This window comes from Rissa tridactyla, chromosome 8, assembly GCF_028500815.1.
Source record: "Rissa tridactyla isolate bRisTri1 chromosome 8, bRisTri1.patW.cur.20221130, whole genome shotgun sequence".
In the NCBI taxonomy this organism is placed as follows: Eukaryota; Metazoa; Chordata; class Aves; order Charadriiformes; family Laridae; genus Rissa; species Rissa tridactyla.
This window is the reverse complement of record NC_071473.1, coordinates 12,592,003-12,609,088: the sequence shown is the minus strand read 5'-3', so window position 1 is coordinate 12,609,088 and position 17,086 is coordinate 12,592,003. Positions and strand designations below refer to the sequence as shown.

At 40.1% G+C, this 17,086-nt stretch overlaps 2 protein-coding genes across 4 annotated transcripts in view; one reads left to right on the top strand and one right to left on the bottom strand.

Annotated features, from left to right (window-relative positions):
* The window catches only part of NUBP1 (NUBP iron-sulfur cluster assembly factor 1, cytosolic), a 93,567-nt gene extending 93,317 nt beyond the window's left edge, over positions 1-250 (top strand). For both annotated transcript variants that reach the window (XM_054212349.1, XM_054212350.1), the window contains one exon: positions 78-250. In XM_054212349.1, the coding sequence (XP_054068324.1) occupies positions 78-130 (53 nt within the window). In that variant the 3' untranslated portion in view covers positions 131-250. The remainder of the gene's footprint in view (positions 1-77) is intronic.
* Positions 251-712: 462 nt separating this feature from the next.
* On the bottom strand, positions 713-12,398 carry TVP23A (trans-golgi network vesicle protein 23 homolog A). 2 transcript variants are annotated; one of them, XM_054212351.1, is made up of 7 exons: positions 12,243-12,398; positions 12,078-12,157; positions 7,584-7,728; positions 6,605-6,694; positions 3,584-3,709; positions 1,837-1,963; positions 713-1,412 (listed from the first exon to the last, which is right to left on the bottom strand). In XM_054212351.1, the coding sequence occupies exons 1-7, from the start codon at positions 12,249-12,251 to the stop codon at positions 1,351-1,353; spliced, it is 639 nt and encodes a 212-aa protein (XP_054068326.1). In that variant the 5' UTR covers positions 12,252-12,398; the 3' UTR covers positions 713-1,350. The 2 variants fall into 2 exon arrangements, with proteins under 2 accessions (XP_054068326.1, XP_054068327.1); XM_054212352.1 differs by having other exon boundaries at positions 7,692-7,728.
* Positions 12,399-17,086: the final 4,688 nt, after the last annotated feature.

The following is a 17,086-nucleotide window of genomic DNA, read 5'->3' as shown; positions in this document are numbered from 1 at the left end:
GGGGACAGAGCGATGCAGCAATAACTAACTCCTGATGTGCAACTGAAATATATTACTTTTTTCCCCTGTCTTTGCAGGAATTCAGGAATACTGTGATCAACACCATTTTCATGAAGAAAAGATTATCTAGTCTATGAATGGAATAAAAATGTAGTTCATGTTTAATTATGGAAAAGTAACTTATGCCTTGATTTAATAGAAGGAATGTATTCTTTTTGTATATTGCAAATAAATTCTTAATACAAATGTTCTTTAGTTTTTTTCCATAGTTCGAGATTCCTGTAGTTCACAGGTGCTCTCAAAGCTTGCTAGAAAGCTGTAAAACTGAGTCTTCATCTGTGTTACACAGGCGCAATCTGCATCTGCTGTCATGGTGCTAATAAATAACTGCATATAAGTTAGTGTTTGTGGACATGCAGATACAAGATTTTATTTAGAAAGCTGAATATAAAATACACTTCCCTGACACTGGGGTGCTGTATCTGATGTGTCTGCTCTGCATGAAGGCTTTGTCCTGCCTTCTGCACTAGGGTCACTTGTAATGCCCACTCTCTGTTACCGAATAATGGTCATTTTAGTGTCTTTCAGTGGAAAAGATCTATATTTAGAGTGAAATTAAGTGTCGTATTGTCTCCTTTTTTATAACTGGCATCAGTTTTAAAGTAAAAACCTGCTAGAGTTTAGGCAAGTTAATTAAAGCATGAGTACAATATTTATTACAGGTATCACAATAAAATTAACATATTTATTTATACGTAACTGGCTGCTTCACGCACTGGGAACTGCTGTACACACACACACTGTGCATTGTGTGAACCTGCCACATGGCTTTTGTACTTTATTCTACTTGATCGTCAGCCTGAACACTAAAAATTAAACATTTGGTATCTTCAATAACTTAGAGGCTCTTGTGATTGTAATTCCTTTTTTTAGTGAGGAACCAAAGCTTCAAGAAATCAGTATTGTGTAGAAGAGGGAAAGGTTTGATTTTTGTTCATTGTAGCTCCAAAATTAAACAAATTAGCATTGTCATCTGATTACATTCTAATTCTTGGTTAAGATAATCCAACAGTTTCAGGTTAGTTGACAAGATCTTTTCCTAATGAAGGGTGCTCTGTATAAACCATAAGCGTTGGGTTTGTGCCTGTACAACCTGCTTTTTGTTGAAACTTTCAAGTAACAAAGGCTCGAAACCTTTCAGAATCTAAAGACTCAAACACAAATGACGTAAAATCCTTATTGTTTCATGCAGGCATAATTCTAGAAGAGCTTTACTTAAATATCTTCTTATGAAGAACAGCTTTCATAAATCAGTATTTTTACTGCTTATCCTTTTTGTTCTTTATTTGATTATCTGGTGCCTGTCTTCCCATGTTCTTCAGTGTGGTCTTCTGCTGTTCTCCTTGCCTGTCCTGTGGAGTGAGCAGAGGAAGCGTGGCTGTTAGCGAAACCTGGCATGGCAGCAGCTCTTACAAAAAGCAGGGCAGAGCCAGGTGGAAGCCCGAGGGTTGTAGATCGTTCTCCCAGCTGTGCTCAGGCAGTGGCATCGTAAGGCCTCAGAAGACATCCCTTGGGATTTAACTTAGAGGACATTCTTCATGGGGCTTGGAAGCAGCTGAGTTGCGAAGCTCCCGCAGGCTTCTCAACACTGAGAAAGGTGACACGGGGTATGGCCCCTCCGGGCAAGTTCCGCAAGGGGCTTATTGGAGAATGGAGGTAGCCCTGCCAGGAGTCGTTTTAGGAACTAAGACCTGGGAAGACCCAAAACCAAGAGCGTGAGGCAGGTCAGTGCGTGACGCTTCGGGGCTGTAGCTGGCAGAGCAACTCGGTACTTACTCTTGGGAACATCTGCTGTGACAAAACTTGAAGTTGCTCTCCTGGTGCTTTTGTGTCCCCCTAATTTGCAGTGGATGTAGCCATATAAATTAGCAGTCTGCAGGGAGATCCCGGCTATCACAAGAGCCTGTGGACAAACAACAGTTCAGCTCGGACAAACACACTGCTATATGTAGACTATATGTGTAGAATACATACAACTGTGTGTGTAAGTATACATACTATTTACATATATGCTATAAGAGGAGGATATTCCTTGCAGTAATTAATAACCTTCAAAGAGATCCAATCACGTCAAACTTAACTTTCTACAAAATGCCTTTCTATCAACACGGAGATACGAATTTTTCATCATTCTGTATCTTGAATGACTTCATTACTTTCCTAGAAGCACCTATTCAAAAAGGCCTGTTCAACTGATTCCATAATCATTTCACTTTTTTTCAGCTGGGTTTGTATCTGAAGGTTTCACACACGAATACACAGCAAGCCTGCAGGCTTGTTTAGCTGACAAATACCTTATGCACAAATAAGATCCTGTAACTTACAGATTTACAAAGAGCAGCGATAGATACAAATCAATATCTATCATTAACAGGCAGTGAAAATAATTGGATACTTTTGTGGTACTATAGGCTTAGCAGCAGGCGGAACCCATCCAATTGACTAATGAAATAACTTAAAAAAAATGTTTTTCTTAGCCGCAGAAAGAGTTTCCTGGAAGGCATCATGTTTTCATCTGTGCAACTGGCCTTTTACAAGCACTGAGCAACTTGCCTCCAGTGCTAGTTAGGGCTCCTTCTCCAACCAGCTCTTAGTTAGCAAACAATCTCTGGTTTTCAAAAATAAAGGTGGAGCTGTGGAGAAAGACTGCTGGTTTAATTTTGCTTGTTTAGCTATGCCACTTTGGGCACTAGAAAGCAGTTAATAATTTGCAATTGATTTATAGCCGTAGCTGAATTTCCCGTTTTGTTTAATAATAAAGTATAATCTTGGCTGTTACTGGTTTTGCAGCTGCACACGCGCAAGATACTTTTTATCTTTTCAAACTGAATTAAGAAGTTGTATGTAGCATGGCTAGGAACTCAACAAAAGAATTCTATGATTATCCAAGCACTTAATGTTTACAGGGGAAAATATGATTTCACAGACAAAAATATCTTAATATAATGCACTACGTGGGGAAAATTTCCTCTTGTATTTAGAAAAATGTGTAATGTTTTTCATCATAGAGAAATGGCTTATAAATACAGTAATAACAAAATACACAGTTACGGCTCAATTTATCGAGGTTTTAAGCCTTATGATACTGGTTCTTTCAAAAGGAAATTGTACCAGAGATCTAAAATCCATACTTTTAAAAACAAGTAACATTCAAGTCCCAAGGAGATGTGAAAACCTGAAAACCAGGTGTGGTTTTTGTCCTCTCCTATTAGTTTCCTTTGACAGAAATAAGTTGGGGAAAGTAAGTTGCTATAGTTAAAAAAAAGTCTGTAATTCTGCCAATCACTTAAGGTTCTCAAGTTAGATGAAGGACGTGACATCCGACAACTTGGCAGAAGTGGGGCTAAAAATTGCTAATCCGTTCCAGAGTGCAGGGAAATCCTCTGGTTTCTTGAAACTGTTGGTGTGACTTTTGTATTGTTGGAAGATTTGGTTCGAAGACCGTTGCAAAACTAACAGATCTGAGTCTCCCCTCTACTGACACTGTCTGTCAGCCGCAGGTCTGTCAGTACCCCCAACTTACCAGCCATTTCAGCTTCAAGGAGAACAAGGTGCTAAAGAAAAACACTGTCCAAATAACAGGACAGATAATGAGACCGAGCCAGAAGATTCGAGCTTCAGCTTCAGTTGAGGCAGCTCTTGTAGGCACCTAGAAGGAAAATTGTTGAAACTACTAGCCACAAAGATAAATTCCACAATAAATAACAAAGCAGCAGAGGAGGAGGAGGAATGGACAAAATTACTTCTTTACCTAGATTTCCCTTATTATATGCATGGAAGGAACACTGAGTAAGAAAAGAAGTAGCTCATGCCAAGTTTTCTGCCTGCTGCCCTACTGTACGTGACAGTATTTTCTTTTCAAAATGTTCTGATCACTGTTCACATTTGAATGAGATAATTGTTCCTTTTGTTAATGATAGCTCCCCCTAACACTACAGATTAGTAGTATTTTTAAGTCAAAGTTTTGTTACGCTGACAATTGCTTTTAAACTTCAGAATAGATTCAAACTTGAGCAAGGCCTTCGAGAAGAGTGAAACAGAAACAGTGATACAAGCTGAGCTTTGGTCGAGTACCTCACTGTCCGCACTGCAGATTCCTGACACGTGCCCTGTTCACAAATCAAAAGTATGGGGGAAAAAGTCAGCCCAGTATCAGAAAAGCTATGGCACTGAATGTAGAAACTGCAACGAGCCGTTTGTTGCAAGTGCTAACAAGCAAACTCTAAACGTCCCCCATGGGATTTATCAGTTGGTTCCAGCTCAGACAATGGAATTCTCATAACAGGGTCTGTTTCCATACATTTTCCCAAAAGCATGCCGTATCTTAGCTTAATTTAAATCTCGCATGAAGCTTAGTTTTCTATTACGTAAACTAATACTTCCATTTTGCTTGTGAAGTCCACTGATACTGCATAAATGAAGAACTGTGGCTTTGAAAATGCCTCTTCTGTAATACTAGCGTTGGACACTGTAGTAACTGCTGGCACCTCTCTGAAAGAGGCATCGTTATTCATGCTGCTCTATTTGTGTTCTTCAGGGAGGGCAAAAAAACCTCATACAGCTGCAAAAAACCCTGGTTGCAGATTTCTTCCTGTCAGCACAACTCATGTGTCTCCATCTGCACTGCGAGGATCATTGTTAACTCCTAACACTCAGGAGAAGCTAAAGAAAGAGAGTTGTTCAGAAGATTCTGACCTTTCACAGGAGACCAGAGTTCATGAGGCAGATAATAGCATCCAACTTGTAAATATGGTTAAGTTACTCTATCTTACCTAAAAAAACCCTGCAAGATGCAATGATTATAAGGCGTCTTTAATTTTTCCATGTACCCTCTAAACCAGTGATGTTGCAGAGGTCCAGAGAATAACGTTCTATACCTTTATAGTTACAAAAAAAGACAGATGTTCTGAGTCAATAAAAAGGTTTAATCACCTGTATCCCAAATTATTGACAAATGACCCAACAGTGACATTGCATTAGCACCGACTATTTAGGAGAAAAAAAGTCAATGCACCTGAGAACTCTGCACCTAAAGGACCTAGTTAACCTGATGAGCAAGATTACAAAAGGCTGCAGTCATGCCAAGGAAGGGAGTTGTGATGTTTGAAATGCAAGTGTGAGAATTAATTTTCTTCCAGCAAATCTCAGCAGATGATGGGATTTCAAGGGTGAACTTCTGTTGCATCAGCAGCACGCCTGGAATTAGCTGTTTATTGTTGGTGAGTGACTTGGAATATTTCTAAGCAAATTGACCCAGAGAGGAAGAGATCTTAAAAAGTTGCTAGGGGACTGGTGAAGGAGGGGGAACGTCTGACTACAGAAAGTAAGAGACTTGCATGTACTCTAGGGCCTTGCCATGACAAAATATTTCTCGTGGATAAGCCATGGTAAAAATACAATCCACTCTAATGATATGTTCCTTCTTGCGGTACTATCATTTTCACTTTAATCAAGCTATGACTTGCCAGAATTTTTGGAAGGCTTTAGCCCACGCAGATGATTCAACGTTGTACTTCTCAGCTAGAATTAACAAACTGTAATAGATGGACTTGGCTTGCTCATTTTACAGTAATTTTGAGGTCAGGAGGTCCTTCTATGGATGTCATTGCTTTTAAGTGTTAAGAAAACTCTTGCTCACTGTCTTGACTTGACGGAACTCAGAAATTCTGAAGGTCGTCTTGTTTCTTTGCTTTTTATGTAGGATTGCCTACGTTGGCTCTTTAGGTGTCACCTAAATTATGGGAAGAACATTCATGTCTGTTGTCCTCTGCTCTGCAGTTGCCCTGCTGCTGGGCTGCAGTCTCTCTGCAGAGGGAGTGGGGCTGCTAGAGGGCACCCTGGCCCCACACATTTGGGGTGTTTTACCACGGGCTCAGCCACCGGGGCTATGTGCAGCTGTGTGGGCTCCAAAGGGATGTCTAGTGTGCTTCTGCCAGGCCCCTTCCTGAATGGAGCTGTGGAGTGAAAGCAAAAACCTGCAGTCTTGGCTCTGGCAGTGATGCCAAGAGTCATTTTATAGCTTTTTTTTTTGCTCAGGGTATTTGGGGGAGCTCTAGCAGTATCAGAATGCTCTGTGATCTGGGTTCTATTCCCCACTGTATTCCCTGAGCATGAATAAAACGTTCATTTTAAAATGCTGATTTTTTGAACTATTCAGCATTGCTTTCAGCACAGATCTTTCCTGAAGAGGATTCTGCACTGGGACTAATTATGGGAAGATGTGTTTATTACAAGATTTTCTCACTAGAAAATAAAATAGAACTACCAAAAATCTTTCATACCTATAGTACCATGGTATGAATATTTATTCTGCTGGCGCATATGATGCCAATGTTGCGGGACCGGTTTGTTCTGAATGCTTCCAGGATGTGACAATCCGGTGTGCTTGCAACTGAATACTTACGTTATCTTCTATAGAAGCTGGATAAAAAGTAACTGTTACCAAGGTGCTCTTTTGTTACTTCTTTATTTGATTTAGCGTCAGCTTCGTAAGCTTTCCTGCGGACTCTGTTTGTCCTGTGCCTACTTTTATTAACATACTCACTCGTCTTGCTTCAAACACCCAGTGGCTTTTTCCATCTTCATCAATCTGGTTCCACCAATGCAAACCAACCAAGAGTCTTCCTGTCACATTCTAGTGACAGAAACAATTATTTACATTATTCAGTTGCATAATTCACTTGTCAGACTAACATTCAAAAAAAAAGACAAGCATGTCTGAAAATCTTATTCTTTTATCAAAGAATACAATTAGTTCTAAAAGCTGTGCCAGCCATTAAGGATGGCTGAGTTACCACAAATTTAGAGGCCTGCTCTCTTCTAATATGGTAATTAGCACAATAACGTTGATTTAGGTAAGAAATTATAGGATGTAACTTTTATAAGTCAGTTAGTTGTAGAAGCACCCAATAAACAAATTTCTTTAGTAAGAGAGGAGAAATGCAAACAAAGACACTGAAAAAAAAAATGGAATATTAATTATAAGCAAGTGTGCTGCATGGAATTGAGCAAACAAATTAAGAAAATATTTCTGCACCTGGATGAATATTAGTTTTCAGTATACTGGGGATGCATCAATGCTTTGCTTCTACAAAACAAAAGCCTTGTTCCACATGTGGAGTCCCTGGGATTCTGGGCTGCACATGACCAGGGCACTGGTGCCCCCAGGCACCTTCTGCAGCCCCTGCAGTGCCGCAGCTTCAGACATCCTTTGGTATCCATTACTGAAAGCCAGTATTACTTTATTTTGGTTTTGTTTTTTTTTTTTTTAAGAGGGTAAGCATACAAACAAATTACCTATGGCAAGGCAATTTTCTCACCATGTCAGTAGCTCCCATCAGCCACAGAGAACACGGTGATAAACACTAAGATATGCAATTTTCTTCATTAAAATGGGCTAGGTAGTTAATAAATCAACAGATAATATTTTTGTCCCCTTTTTCAGTATACATATTTTCTTTTTTGCTTTATTTAATGGCACACAAAATACTTGCAAAGGTAACTACTATTCAAGGTCATCTTACCTTAACTGACCAAAAGTCAAAGGACAGAAGGAGCAGAATAGTGACAAAACAGGCAACAAAGCTGTTGCTGAACCAGTCACAGAACAAGTAGGTAATAATAGCACTCACTCGGAAAAACAGGTGGAAAAAGGTGGCCAGTGGGTGCCTAGGAAAAAAAAAAAACCAACACAGAGCACTTAGGAAGTTATGGGACAGGAAGGAATATTACAGTATTTGCTAACAATGTCATATAACACAACTAGTTCTAGTCTGTAACGGTATTTTGGTTTGTAGCTGCTATTATTTCATATGTTGATGTATATCTTCATTATCAGAGCAATAGTATTTCCAATAGCCAACCTCCAATCTAAAGCTAAAAGATGGAATGTGTCATTCATGTCAAAGATGGAATGTGTCATTCATGTCAAAGATGGAATGTGTCATTCATGTCAAAGATAGAACAAAGCTGGGTCTTTCATTAGTTTCTTTGGTAGTGCATGAAGGAATTTAGTGGTTGTGTTCAACACCGCACCCTAAAATCCTCATTGTTTCATGAAAGAAATCAGCATAGCAAGGCACAAAAGAATTGAGACAGACCTGATGCCTTTCACAACTCTTTTGAAAAGAACAGGACCTCTGAAAATAAAAAAAAAAAATTAAAAAAAACCCAACCAAACGCAACCAAATATAACTGTTGGGTATAAGACAAAACAAACCTTCATATGTAATGTCTGAAACCAAACACTTCCTTTTACAGAGGGAGTATGATTTGGGAATCTAGCAGTTCTTATGAATAAATGTTCATTAATTTCACTGGATATTTGTGAGCTGAATGAATAAAACTTGTTTTCTGAATAATTTTTTTTTTTAGGTCAGTGATTGTCTCATTAAGCTCCTCTACCTCTATAAATAATTAACAGTAGTATGGACTAGGTCATAATTAACTATTCAACTATTAAATTTGTTATTCTACGATTGTGTATAACAAAATGTACATATAATATATACGCAATTATAACTGTGTATTACAAGTTTACCCTATAATTAGATTTAAATTATAATGGTTATATCTTTATTGTAATATTATTAGTCTATAGCTGTTTAACTGTTCTAGTAATTACCTGTTCTATAAAGGCAGTATTGTGCTTGTAGTACTACACACATGTGACCGGAGAAGCAAGAATGATGCACAGCTGTGGCTTATATTTACTCCTGATCATACTCATGCTAACCTCAAACTTTCCAAAAGCTACTCCTGACTTAAAATTAAACATGTGACATTTTAAGTGAAAGGAGCTTTTTCTGCCACAAGCAGACAGGTGGGTGGGCGAAGCAGAGGGAATATTGTGAACTGTCAAAAAGATAGTGTCTTGCTACTTCAAGTCTTGATCTCTTTCAAGAAGACGTAAGAGTTCACTTGCGTAAATCGTGTCTTGTATTGATACAAGCTATTTGTAGATCGCAACCCTAAAGCGCATCAGGGTGGACTGGGCTTTTATAACTATATTGGTGCTTCAAATGTGAAAGTAACTTTGGAGAAGTAGTGTTTCATTTTGGAAGTCAGATGATGTATTACTGTGCGGATGCTGAATCTGTTCCAACATCAAACTTTGAAGGGTGTTTACTAAAAAAACAGTGCATGAGCAAGGGGCTCGAATTTATCATGGCATGAAACGCTTCATTGAGACTATGGACTAGCAGTCCTCTCACAAGGATCTGGCTAGTCAAGCCAAAGACTCCGGCTTGCAGGTTCTCATCCTGGGGGAGGAATATGGAGATATATCAAAACTTGCACCTCATTCTTTGGACAACTCTCTCAATCTCAGAAAATATCCACCTTTAAAAAAAATGAATAACCCTGAAACTAATGGAATCCAGTAAATAAACTGTTTGCTTCCTCATTTAACAGAACAAATGTATTTTCTTAATTCACAGCCACCAGATGAAATTTGTAACTCCTATCATATAAGAAGAGATTTTTTTTTTTTAACAAGCAGATAATCCCAGATAGGTAAAATTGTCTTTTAAAACTTGAAGCTAAACCATCTGTGTCCTTTTGAAACAAAAAACTGTACAGCTTTTAAGTTAATGCATTTATATTGAATTCAATTGTACTTTATAAATTTTTTTAAAAAGCTAATTTCCATAAATATGATGGCATTAAGAAATCATTGTATAAACTAACATGATTTCTTTAATTGTATGGGCTTTAAAACATAACTGCTCGGCATACATTTGCTTCTGAAAGCATGGCAACCCACTTGCTTGGACTTCTAGTTATCTTGTTGCATCCTAACATCTGTACAGTGTAGAACTGAAGCATTGAGGCTAAATGATTCCCGTTTATCTTGTTACAGTAACCTCTGTTCAGTTTGCAAGCATGATGCCTATTAGGATAGGAATGAGCTCTTATGAATTTAGTTGCGTCCCATATTAAGGAATCAAATGGGGTCAACCCTAAGGAATACCGCTGAACCACAGGAGAATTGCTCCCTGTACCTGCTTGAAGTGCCATGGCAGCATTCTATAAGCTGCTTTCTATACCTCTGTCTGGTACTTCAAATATATCTAGGCAAAATTTGAGCAAACGGGCTTTCTGACTTGATCATCCAGGCTTTCTGACTTGATCATCTTGTGTTACCTGGCTGATTTGAAAAAGAAGCAATCATATGCTCCTAACTGTTCCAGATCAAATGTTCTGATACTGCAACGAACAGCAAAGATGACGTATGTCACCTTTGTCCTAACCTCCTTATGAAAGTAGCCACTTACTAAATCACTATCCACATTCCTTTTGTTTTTAAGGAGCACTTGCATTTACCTTGGAGAATAAGCTACAGCAAGTTGTGCTTTTGTTATGCAAATTCCAACCAAGTTCAAGATATATGAACTTGGGATAAAGTTAAATAAAGAAAAATGATTGGAACATCTTGTTGATCTCTTTAAGACAAAAAAAATTTTGCAGCACATGGGCATGTTCCAAGCTTGTTTGCACAAGATTCTTTAGAAATATAAAAACAGACTTCTGTGAGAACAATGTAAGGAGTTTCATTTCTGTATTCTATAGAAGAAAATTTTTCAGTTTGAGATTATCTTTTAGTATTGTCACAACGAGGGCAAATAAAAAAAAAGTATCTAATGAAATATGTATCCACACAAAGTGGATCAATTAATAGTACGGTTCACTGATACTTTGCCTGTCTATTTTTACTGGGCAGCGTGAACAAGTAGGAACAGATCTCTAGAGTGAAGTAACTGGTGCCATGGACCTGCTACAAACATTTCAGGGTGGTTTCACTTCATGCTAACGCTAGCCTGGTCCCGACAACTGAATCTGTGGCTTGCGTGCTCAAGACACGCTCATAAGCTGTATTTCCCAGTTTAGTGTAATCCTTTAGACTGCGGTCTCCAAGACTGCACCAAAATATAAGCCTTCATTTAAGCTGTGTGCTGCTGCTAAAGCTCAGAAACAAAGCCACTCTGGGAATGCTAATCTTGTGTTGCGGCTGCTTATCATGTAGTTGCAAAGTCAGATGCACTGGAAGGGCAGAAATGCTTCACCAGACACTAGTAAAACAGAGTAATTATATTGTAAAGCTATGTAATTGCTTGTTTGCACATCTCAGATAACGTTCATGTTATGCTTAACATCTCTTATTTTCCTTTTTTTATGCCTACAAGATATACTAATATTGTAATAGACCAGAGTAAACTGGGGCAAGGTGAAAGGGAAGTAAAGCAATAAAAATCAAAGCTGATTACACACATTATTGGCAAGTGCATGCATATGTATAACTCCTTTTGACATAAAACTTTTCCCTTGACAGCCTTTGATGGGAGATTCTTCAAAAAAACCCCTGATGGCACAGTGGCTCTGGGACGTCGGTGTGGACAGAGCTGCTGAGTGACACCCCCGGTAACACCGCGGTAGACTGCTTCACCTGACAGATGGATCGATGGCATGGCTTTTCTCAGATAACAGCTACAAGGATAAGATATCCTATATTCCACATATATTTCTGACCACATCCCGTGCTAGGAAAACACTATGGTTTTATTGCAAATAACTTGCTGTTTCCCTTCAGCCGGGCGCGAGGCCAGAGCTCTCTGCTGCACAGCCTGTTCTCTGGAAGATGACCGCTCTCTCCAGCTCTAACAACAATACTGTTTAGTTGGGGTGTTTTGGGGTGGGCGCTTTTTTTTTTTTTTTTTTTTTGTGATATGTTGGCTTTGGGTATGTAAAACTCCTGTTCCCAGCGGCAGGTCGACGCCGGGCGGGCTGCGGCCGGCAGGGCCTGCCCGGCTCCCCGGCCTCCCGGGAAGCCCGTTCCAGCGATCGACCGCCCTCCCTGTAAAAAACGGGCATTAGGTGCTTAGATGAAGCTTGTTGTATTTCATCGCGTCAGTCCAACTGGAGCACTAGGGGCTGCCCCGGCTCGGTACCTCAGGCGGGTACCGCCAGGCTGAGGCCCCCGCGGTGGGGCTGGGCCCGCTCGGCCCCCCCCGCCCCGTTACCTGATCTTTGCTTTCCGCAGCGCCAGCTCCTCCTCGCTGCCGAAGTCCAGGGACACATCCTCGGTGTCGTCCACCAGTGCCTGCGGCGGGGAGCCATCCCGTCAGCGGGGAGGGACCGGGGGAGCCGCCCCGCCGCCTCCCGCCCCGCACCGCCGGCGCCTCTACCTGCTTCATCCTCCGCCTCGGCCGGCCGGCCCGGCCCCGCAGCCCCGTTGCCAGGCGCGATGGTTGTCAGGGCCCGGGAGGTGTTTCAGGGAAAAGTGTCCGGGCTGCCGCCTGCCCGGGGCCAGCCGGCGGCGGGGCGGGAGCGCGGGGCTGCCCCTCGCCCGGGGGCCGCGCCTCGGAGCTGGGCCGCCCCGGTTAAGCCGGCGCTGGGCCCGACGGGGGGCCCGGCCGTCTGCCCTGCGTCCGTGTGGCTGAGGTGCCTTCAGCTGCCGCCCTCCTCCCCATCACCTCCAGGCTCTCAGCCTCAGCCCAGGCCAGGGCGGCCCGACGGGCCTTGTCAGGGGGCCACGCTTGGGGCCTGAGGAGCCGGAGCCTGCCTCCAGCCTCTCAGGGTGTCCGCTCCGCGGGAGAGGGCTGCTTGCTCGCCAGTGCACCCACCTGGACAGGGCTTCTTAGGCCTCCTGCTGATGATAAACCCCAAAAGGAAAAAGTAGCGGAGAGAAAGGTGAACGTACCTGTACGTGTATGATAGACCCCCATCTGAGGACAGCATCAGGCTCCAGCACTCTGTTGTCCTGTCAGTGATGGGCCAATGTCCCCCACCTCGCAGCAGGCCCTGCACCGCTGTCACAATATGGCTTTTGAGGGGCAATCCAGTACAACAATAATACTGCAGATGTACTAATAGTGTAATATGGGTAACAGCCCTTTAGTTAAAGATTTCTCCTGTTTTTACTCAAATTGCAGATGGATTATGCAGCAGAGTTAAGGACATAGGAAAGTGAAATGAGACAACGGAGCTTCAGGATACGGGTAAGAAATCAAATTTGGTCAACCCAATGAAGGCAAAGCAGATAAGATGTTGCTAAGGAAGAAGAGACCTTGGGAAATCAAAGAAAACAAGTGTGTTGTATCATTCTGTAGATAGGAAAAAGACACTGGGGCATTCCATTAAAACTGCAAGGTTGCTGGTGGTTACAAAGTGTTGAAAATAAAAAGTATGTGTTCTTTAGGTGAACTTTGCACATTATACTGCGAAAACCACACCTCCAAATCTTGAGCTATGTGCCTCCTAGATGAGAACCCTACTCTCTGAGCATGCATAGTAATTTATGAATGCACTATATCTTTAATTCGAAACAAGAATACAAGTAGCCAGTAGGAGCCTACTGTGAAATCATGAGCTGCCAATGATAAGTATAGTATGCCAATTAGTCAATTTTTGTAAAATGTAAAAGCTTTCAATGTGTGTGCTAAGGTGTGCTAGCTTTGTGGCTTTTCCACCTAGCACCCATCTTGCACAGACATGAAATAAATATCTTGACTCTGTGTGCGTCGGCTCCTTGTGTGCTGGGTAAAGAACCCAGATTCGGGACAACAGTTTCACAATAATGAGGGGAAATAGTCCAGTCAGCTAGGTATGAAGTGGAGGATCACGGAAGATCTGATAAATCACAGTCATTTGTAGATCAGACTAGCTACTAGCATTAAATAAGCCTGCAAAATAATAACTTCCTAGTCTTTTCTAAAACATCTAACTAAACCAGAACATTGAATAAATACAGAAGTTACTATGGCAAACACTTCAAAAACATTAATTGGAAAGTAGCTTTGTGCAAGACCAGTTATTAGAGCAAGACAATATCTAATGAATCAGAAAAACTGGTAAAACTGTTCTTAGTAGGATTTGTAATTGTAGAGCGTGAAAGGTGTATTTTATGACTAATGATGTTAATATTGTGGTAGTCATATTTTGGCTTTGGTAGTGATAAAACAGCACTTTATAGAATGTCAGTCAGTACAGCAGACTAGCACTAAAAAACTGAATAGGCAGTCTGTAATTTGATGGGATGGCTCATGATAGTTTACAATATTAAAATAGTTAAATAGGCTTTCACTCACAAAGATGACATAAACTCTTTGAGAGCTATCATGAGTTACAATTATTAAATAATTATGTGCATACCTGAAGCTGACCTCTACTTCATTTACTGTATCAACATGCACTTCTGCTTACGAGCAACACATTTACAATAACTCAAATAGAACAGGCTTCTGACTCAGAAGCATTTTTGTTCTAAGGCACCAGAAAATAACTGTGTGCCACGTTTCTCATCAGACAAAACAGTACTTGCTTCTACAGGAGAAGTGAGAATTGGCCTGTTAACAGCATTAGGTATCTGATTTAGTACTCTGGTGCTGCTAACTGATTTCATTAGAGATGAAATTATGTAACTAAAAAAGAAACACAACCTGTGTTTTGTTTTTTAATTTTAAAACAGATAAAAGTTTCTTTAATTTTCCTCTCTTTCCAATGCTCACCTCCACTAATTCACGGTAGAGATTATCTGTTTTCCTAACAAAATCTATTAGATAATCCCACAGAAGACTATCACTATACTATGCGAATGCTTTGAGTAACGCTCTCTAAAAAGCTATGTCAAATTATGTTGTGTGATTATTCAAGGTATTGTATGAGTTATCATTTTCTTTTAGAGCAAATTAGGGGCTAGAAAGAATCCTTGGTCACAAGGTCACAAAAGGAACCATTGGTCAAACAAGAATTTCTTCATTTTGTGATTCTTAGAAAAGCATTCTTCCCTGTTTTAAAATAAATACATCCAAGCAAAACCTCAGAACTTTCCAATGTTTTCTAGGGTTTCACAGAACAAACTGTCCTATTTTCAACATTTTTTCAGTGTTCTGATTTAACTACAAATTATTTGAACGTTGGAAAGATTGGCAACACCTTAAAGGTGATGTAAGGCCTCAAATACTGCTTCAACAGCACAAAACTGAAAGATAGTTACAGTGAATTTATGAGTTTTGGTTTGGTTTTTAGGTTTGTACACAAGAAAACCTTGGCCGTTTATGAAATGTATTAAGATTTCATTTAATTGCTGACCGAAACATATAGCATAAAACAGTTCAAAACTGTAAAATTTGCTGCTGTGCACTTGCTGCAGTAATGGCCTTTCTATCATAGAGGACTATCAGTGCCAAAGGCTTGGTACAAATAACTGAGAAATCTCTCTTGCTGTCTGTTTCAACAATAAATAGAATCTCCTCTATGACGAATATGGTGTTTCATTCACGTGATTAACATGAAGTCAGCTGATTTCTCTCTTTCTTTGGACCGTTGCCCAGAATCTTGCACTGGCACGATACCAGAGACTTGCACTGTAAACTGGACAAAGGTATGTTGAATAACTTGGCAGTTGTTGCTCTGGTTTAAATTCAGTTTTCAGTTAAATACTCTCTTCCTCTGAATGTTGGAAAATATTATTAATCCAAGAATAACTCTTACCTCTCTCACATTAGATATGCTTACAGGGTTTCTTGGAGGTTCAGGGAAATGTTTAAATTTTGAGGAGATAGGCCAGATTAGAGAAGGTATTAAATACATAACTTTCTTAGACTGTCACCTAATTAATTTGTAAAAGATGATTTCCTGTTTTGGCCCAGAACCAATTTCTGTGGAATTGTTGTAATTGGTATACCTGAATTGTTGTAATTGGCAGCTCTGTATTAACAGCTGAGAAGCCATAGCATTTACTGGACAGATCAGGATAGTGTCTTTTAGTTGGGTGATATGTAGCAATACACTCTTAGAAGAGATCAGGTTCTGACATCAGGAAGAAACGGGTAACCAAAAGATATGTCAAAGCGGAAGAGGTCTGGGCCCTAAATATAAATGGAGATTTAAAAAAAAAAAAAGCCAAACAAAAACCCAAACAACAAACAAACTGAATGAAGGAAACGATCAATACAGCCTCATATCTAAAAAGATGAACAATTTTTGAGTACCTCAAGAGGAGTATAAATACCCATTATTGCACAGTAACTGGTTTTGATTCTAAAAAGTGCAGTAGTGTCTGCATTCCTTTCAATTAGGAAAAAATCAAGAAAACATTACATATTTTTATTAAATAGCTTATTTTCTCCTCTGTATTTTCTGTATGGCTTTAGGCCTTATTTAAGTCATGCTGTAGGAATCTGTACTGTGGTTACCTGGGAGACAAAATGCTCTGCAATTATTGAGTTTATTTCAGTATCTTTTTCTGTTGAGACTATGCAGTAGTCACTTAGAAACGGCCAAAACAAAGGCAGACCAAAGCAAAGTCATCAGCTTTCTTCCAGTTTGGGGTGCATTGCTTCCCAACGCTTGGATGCAGACTTCTTAGTGTGCTTAGCTTTATATATCTTTTGATATGTTCAAAGCTTCAGTCATTCGTAGCTGCAGTTCTTGGTACTTGTTACTTCTGCAAATCATCTCTTATTACCCAGTTTGGGAACTCCAAAAATAAGGAACTTGGGCTGTTTGGACACCTGTCAAAAGTTTGATTTAAGTGACTTAATAGATCCACTGCAGTGAGCTGGGATAGGATCCATTTCCCAGAGTGCCAGTCTTCTGATTTCACCAGAAGAGGTGCTTGGGGTCCCTTCTCTCCTTTGCTATATGAATTTAAAAGGCCTATATACACTCACACAAGTATCCAATAGCTTTCCTGACTTAAGACAGTCCTCTATGGGCTTGCTGGGGGAGGCGGGGGGGAAATAATCTAAACCTATTAGATAAACAACCCTAAGGGTTATCAAACAGTTGAGAAGCTTAGTGCAACAAGAGATTAATATGAAAAATTGAGTACTGTTACTTCTACTGTTTTCTCTGGAAAAATAAAAGTCAAAGTTGTTTATAAAATTGTAAATTGCTTATTCCCTAGCTGTGCTTTTTTTGGTGTTTGTTTTGTTCTGGTGTTGGGTTTTGGTTTTTTTTGCTAGTAATATCTACATAGGTTTGTTCAGATCCCTAAGGTGCTTGCTGGACAATTCTTCAACCACTG

Bases quoted from the DNA above. Each gene is read 5' to 3' on its own strand.
- TVP23A (XM_054212351.1), bottom strand. The intron at 6,695-7,583 runs GTAAGATGACCT...TTCTGTCACTAG, and splicing joins TTGACTTTTGGTCAGTTAAG to AATGTGACAGGAAGACTCTT. The intron at 1,964-3,583 runs GTAAGTTGGGGG...GTTTGTCCACAG, and splicing joins CCTTGAAGCTGAAATGGCTG to GCTCTTGTGATAGCCGGGAT.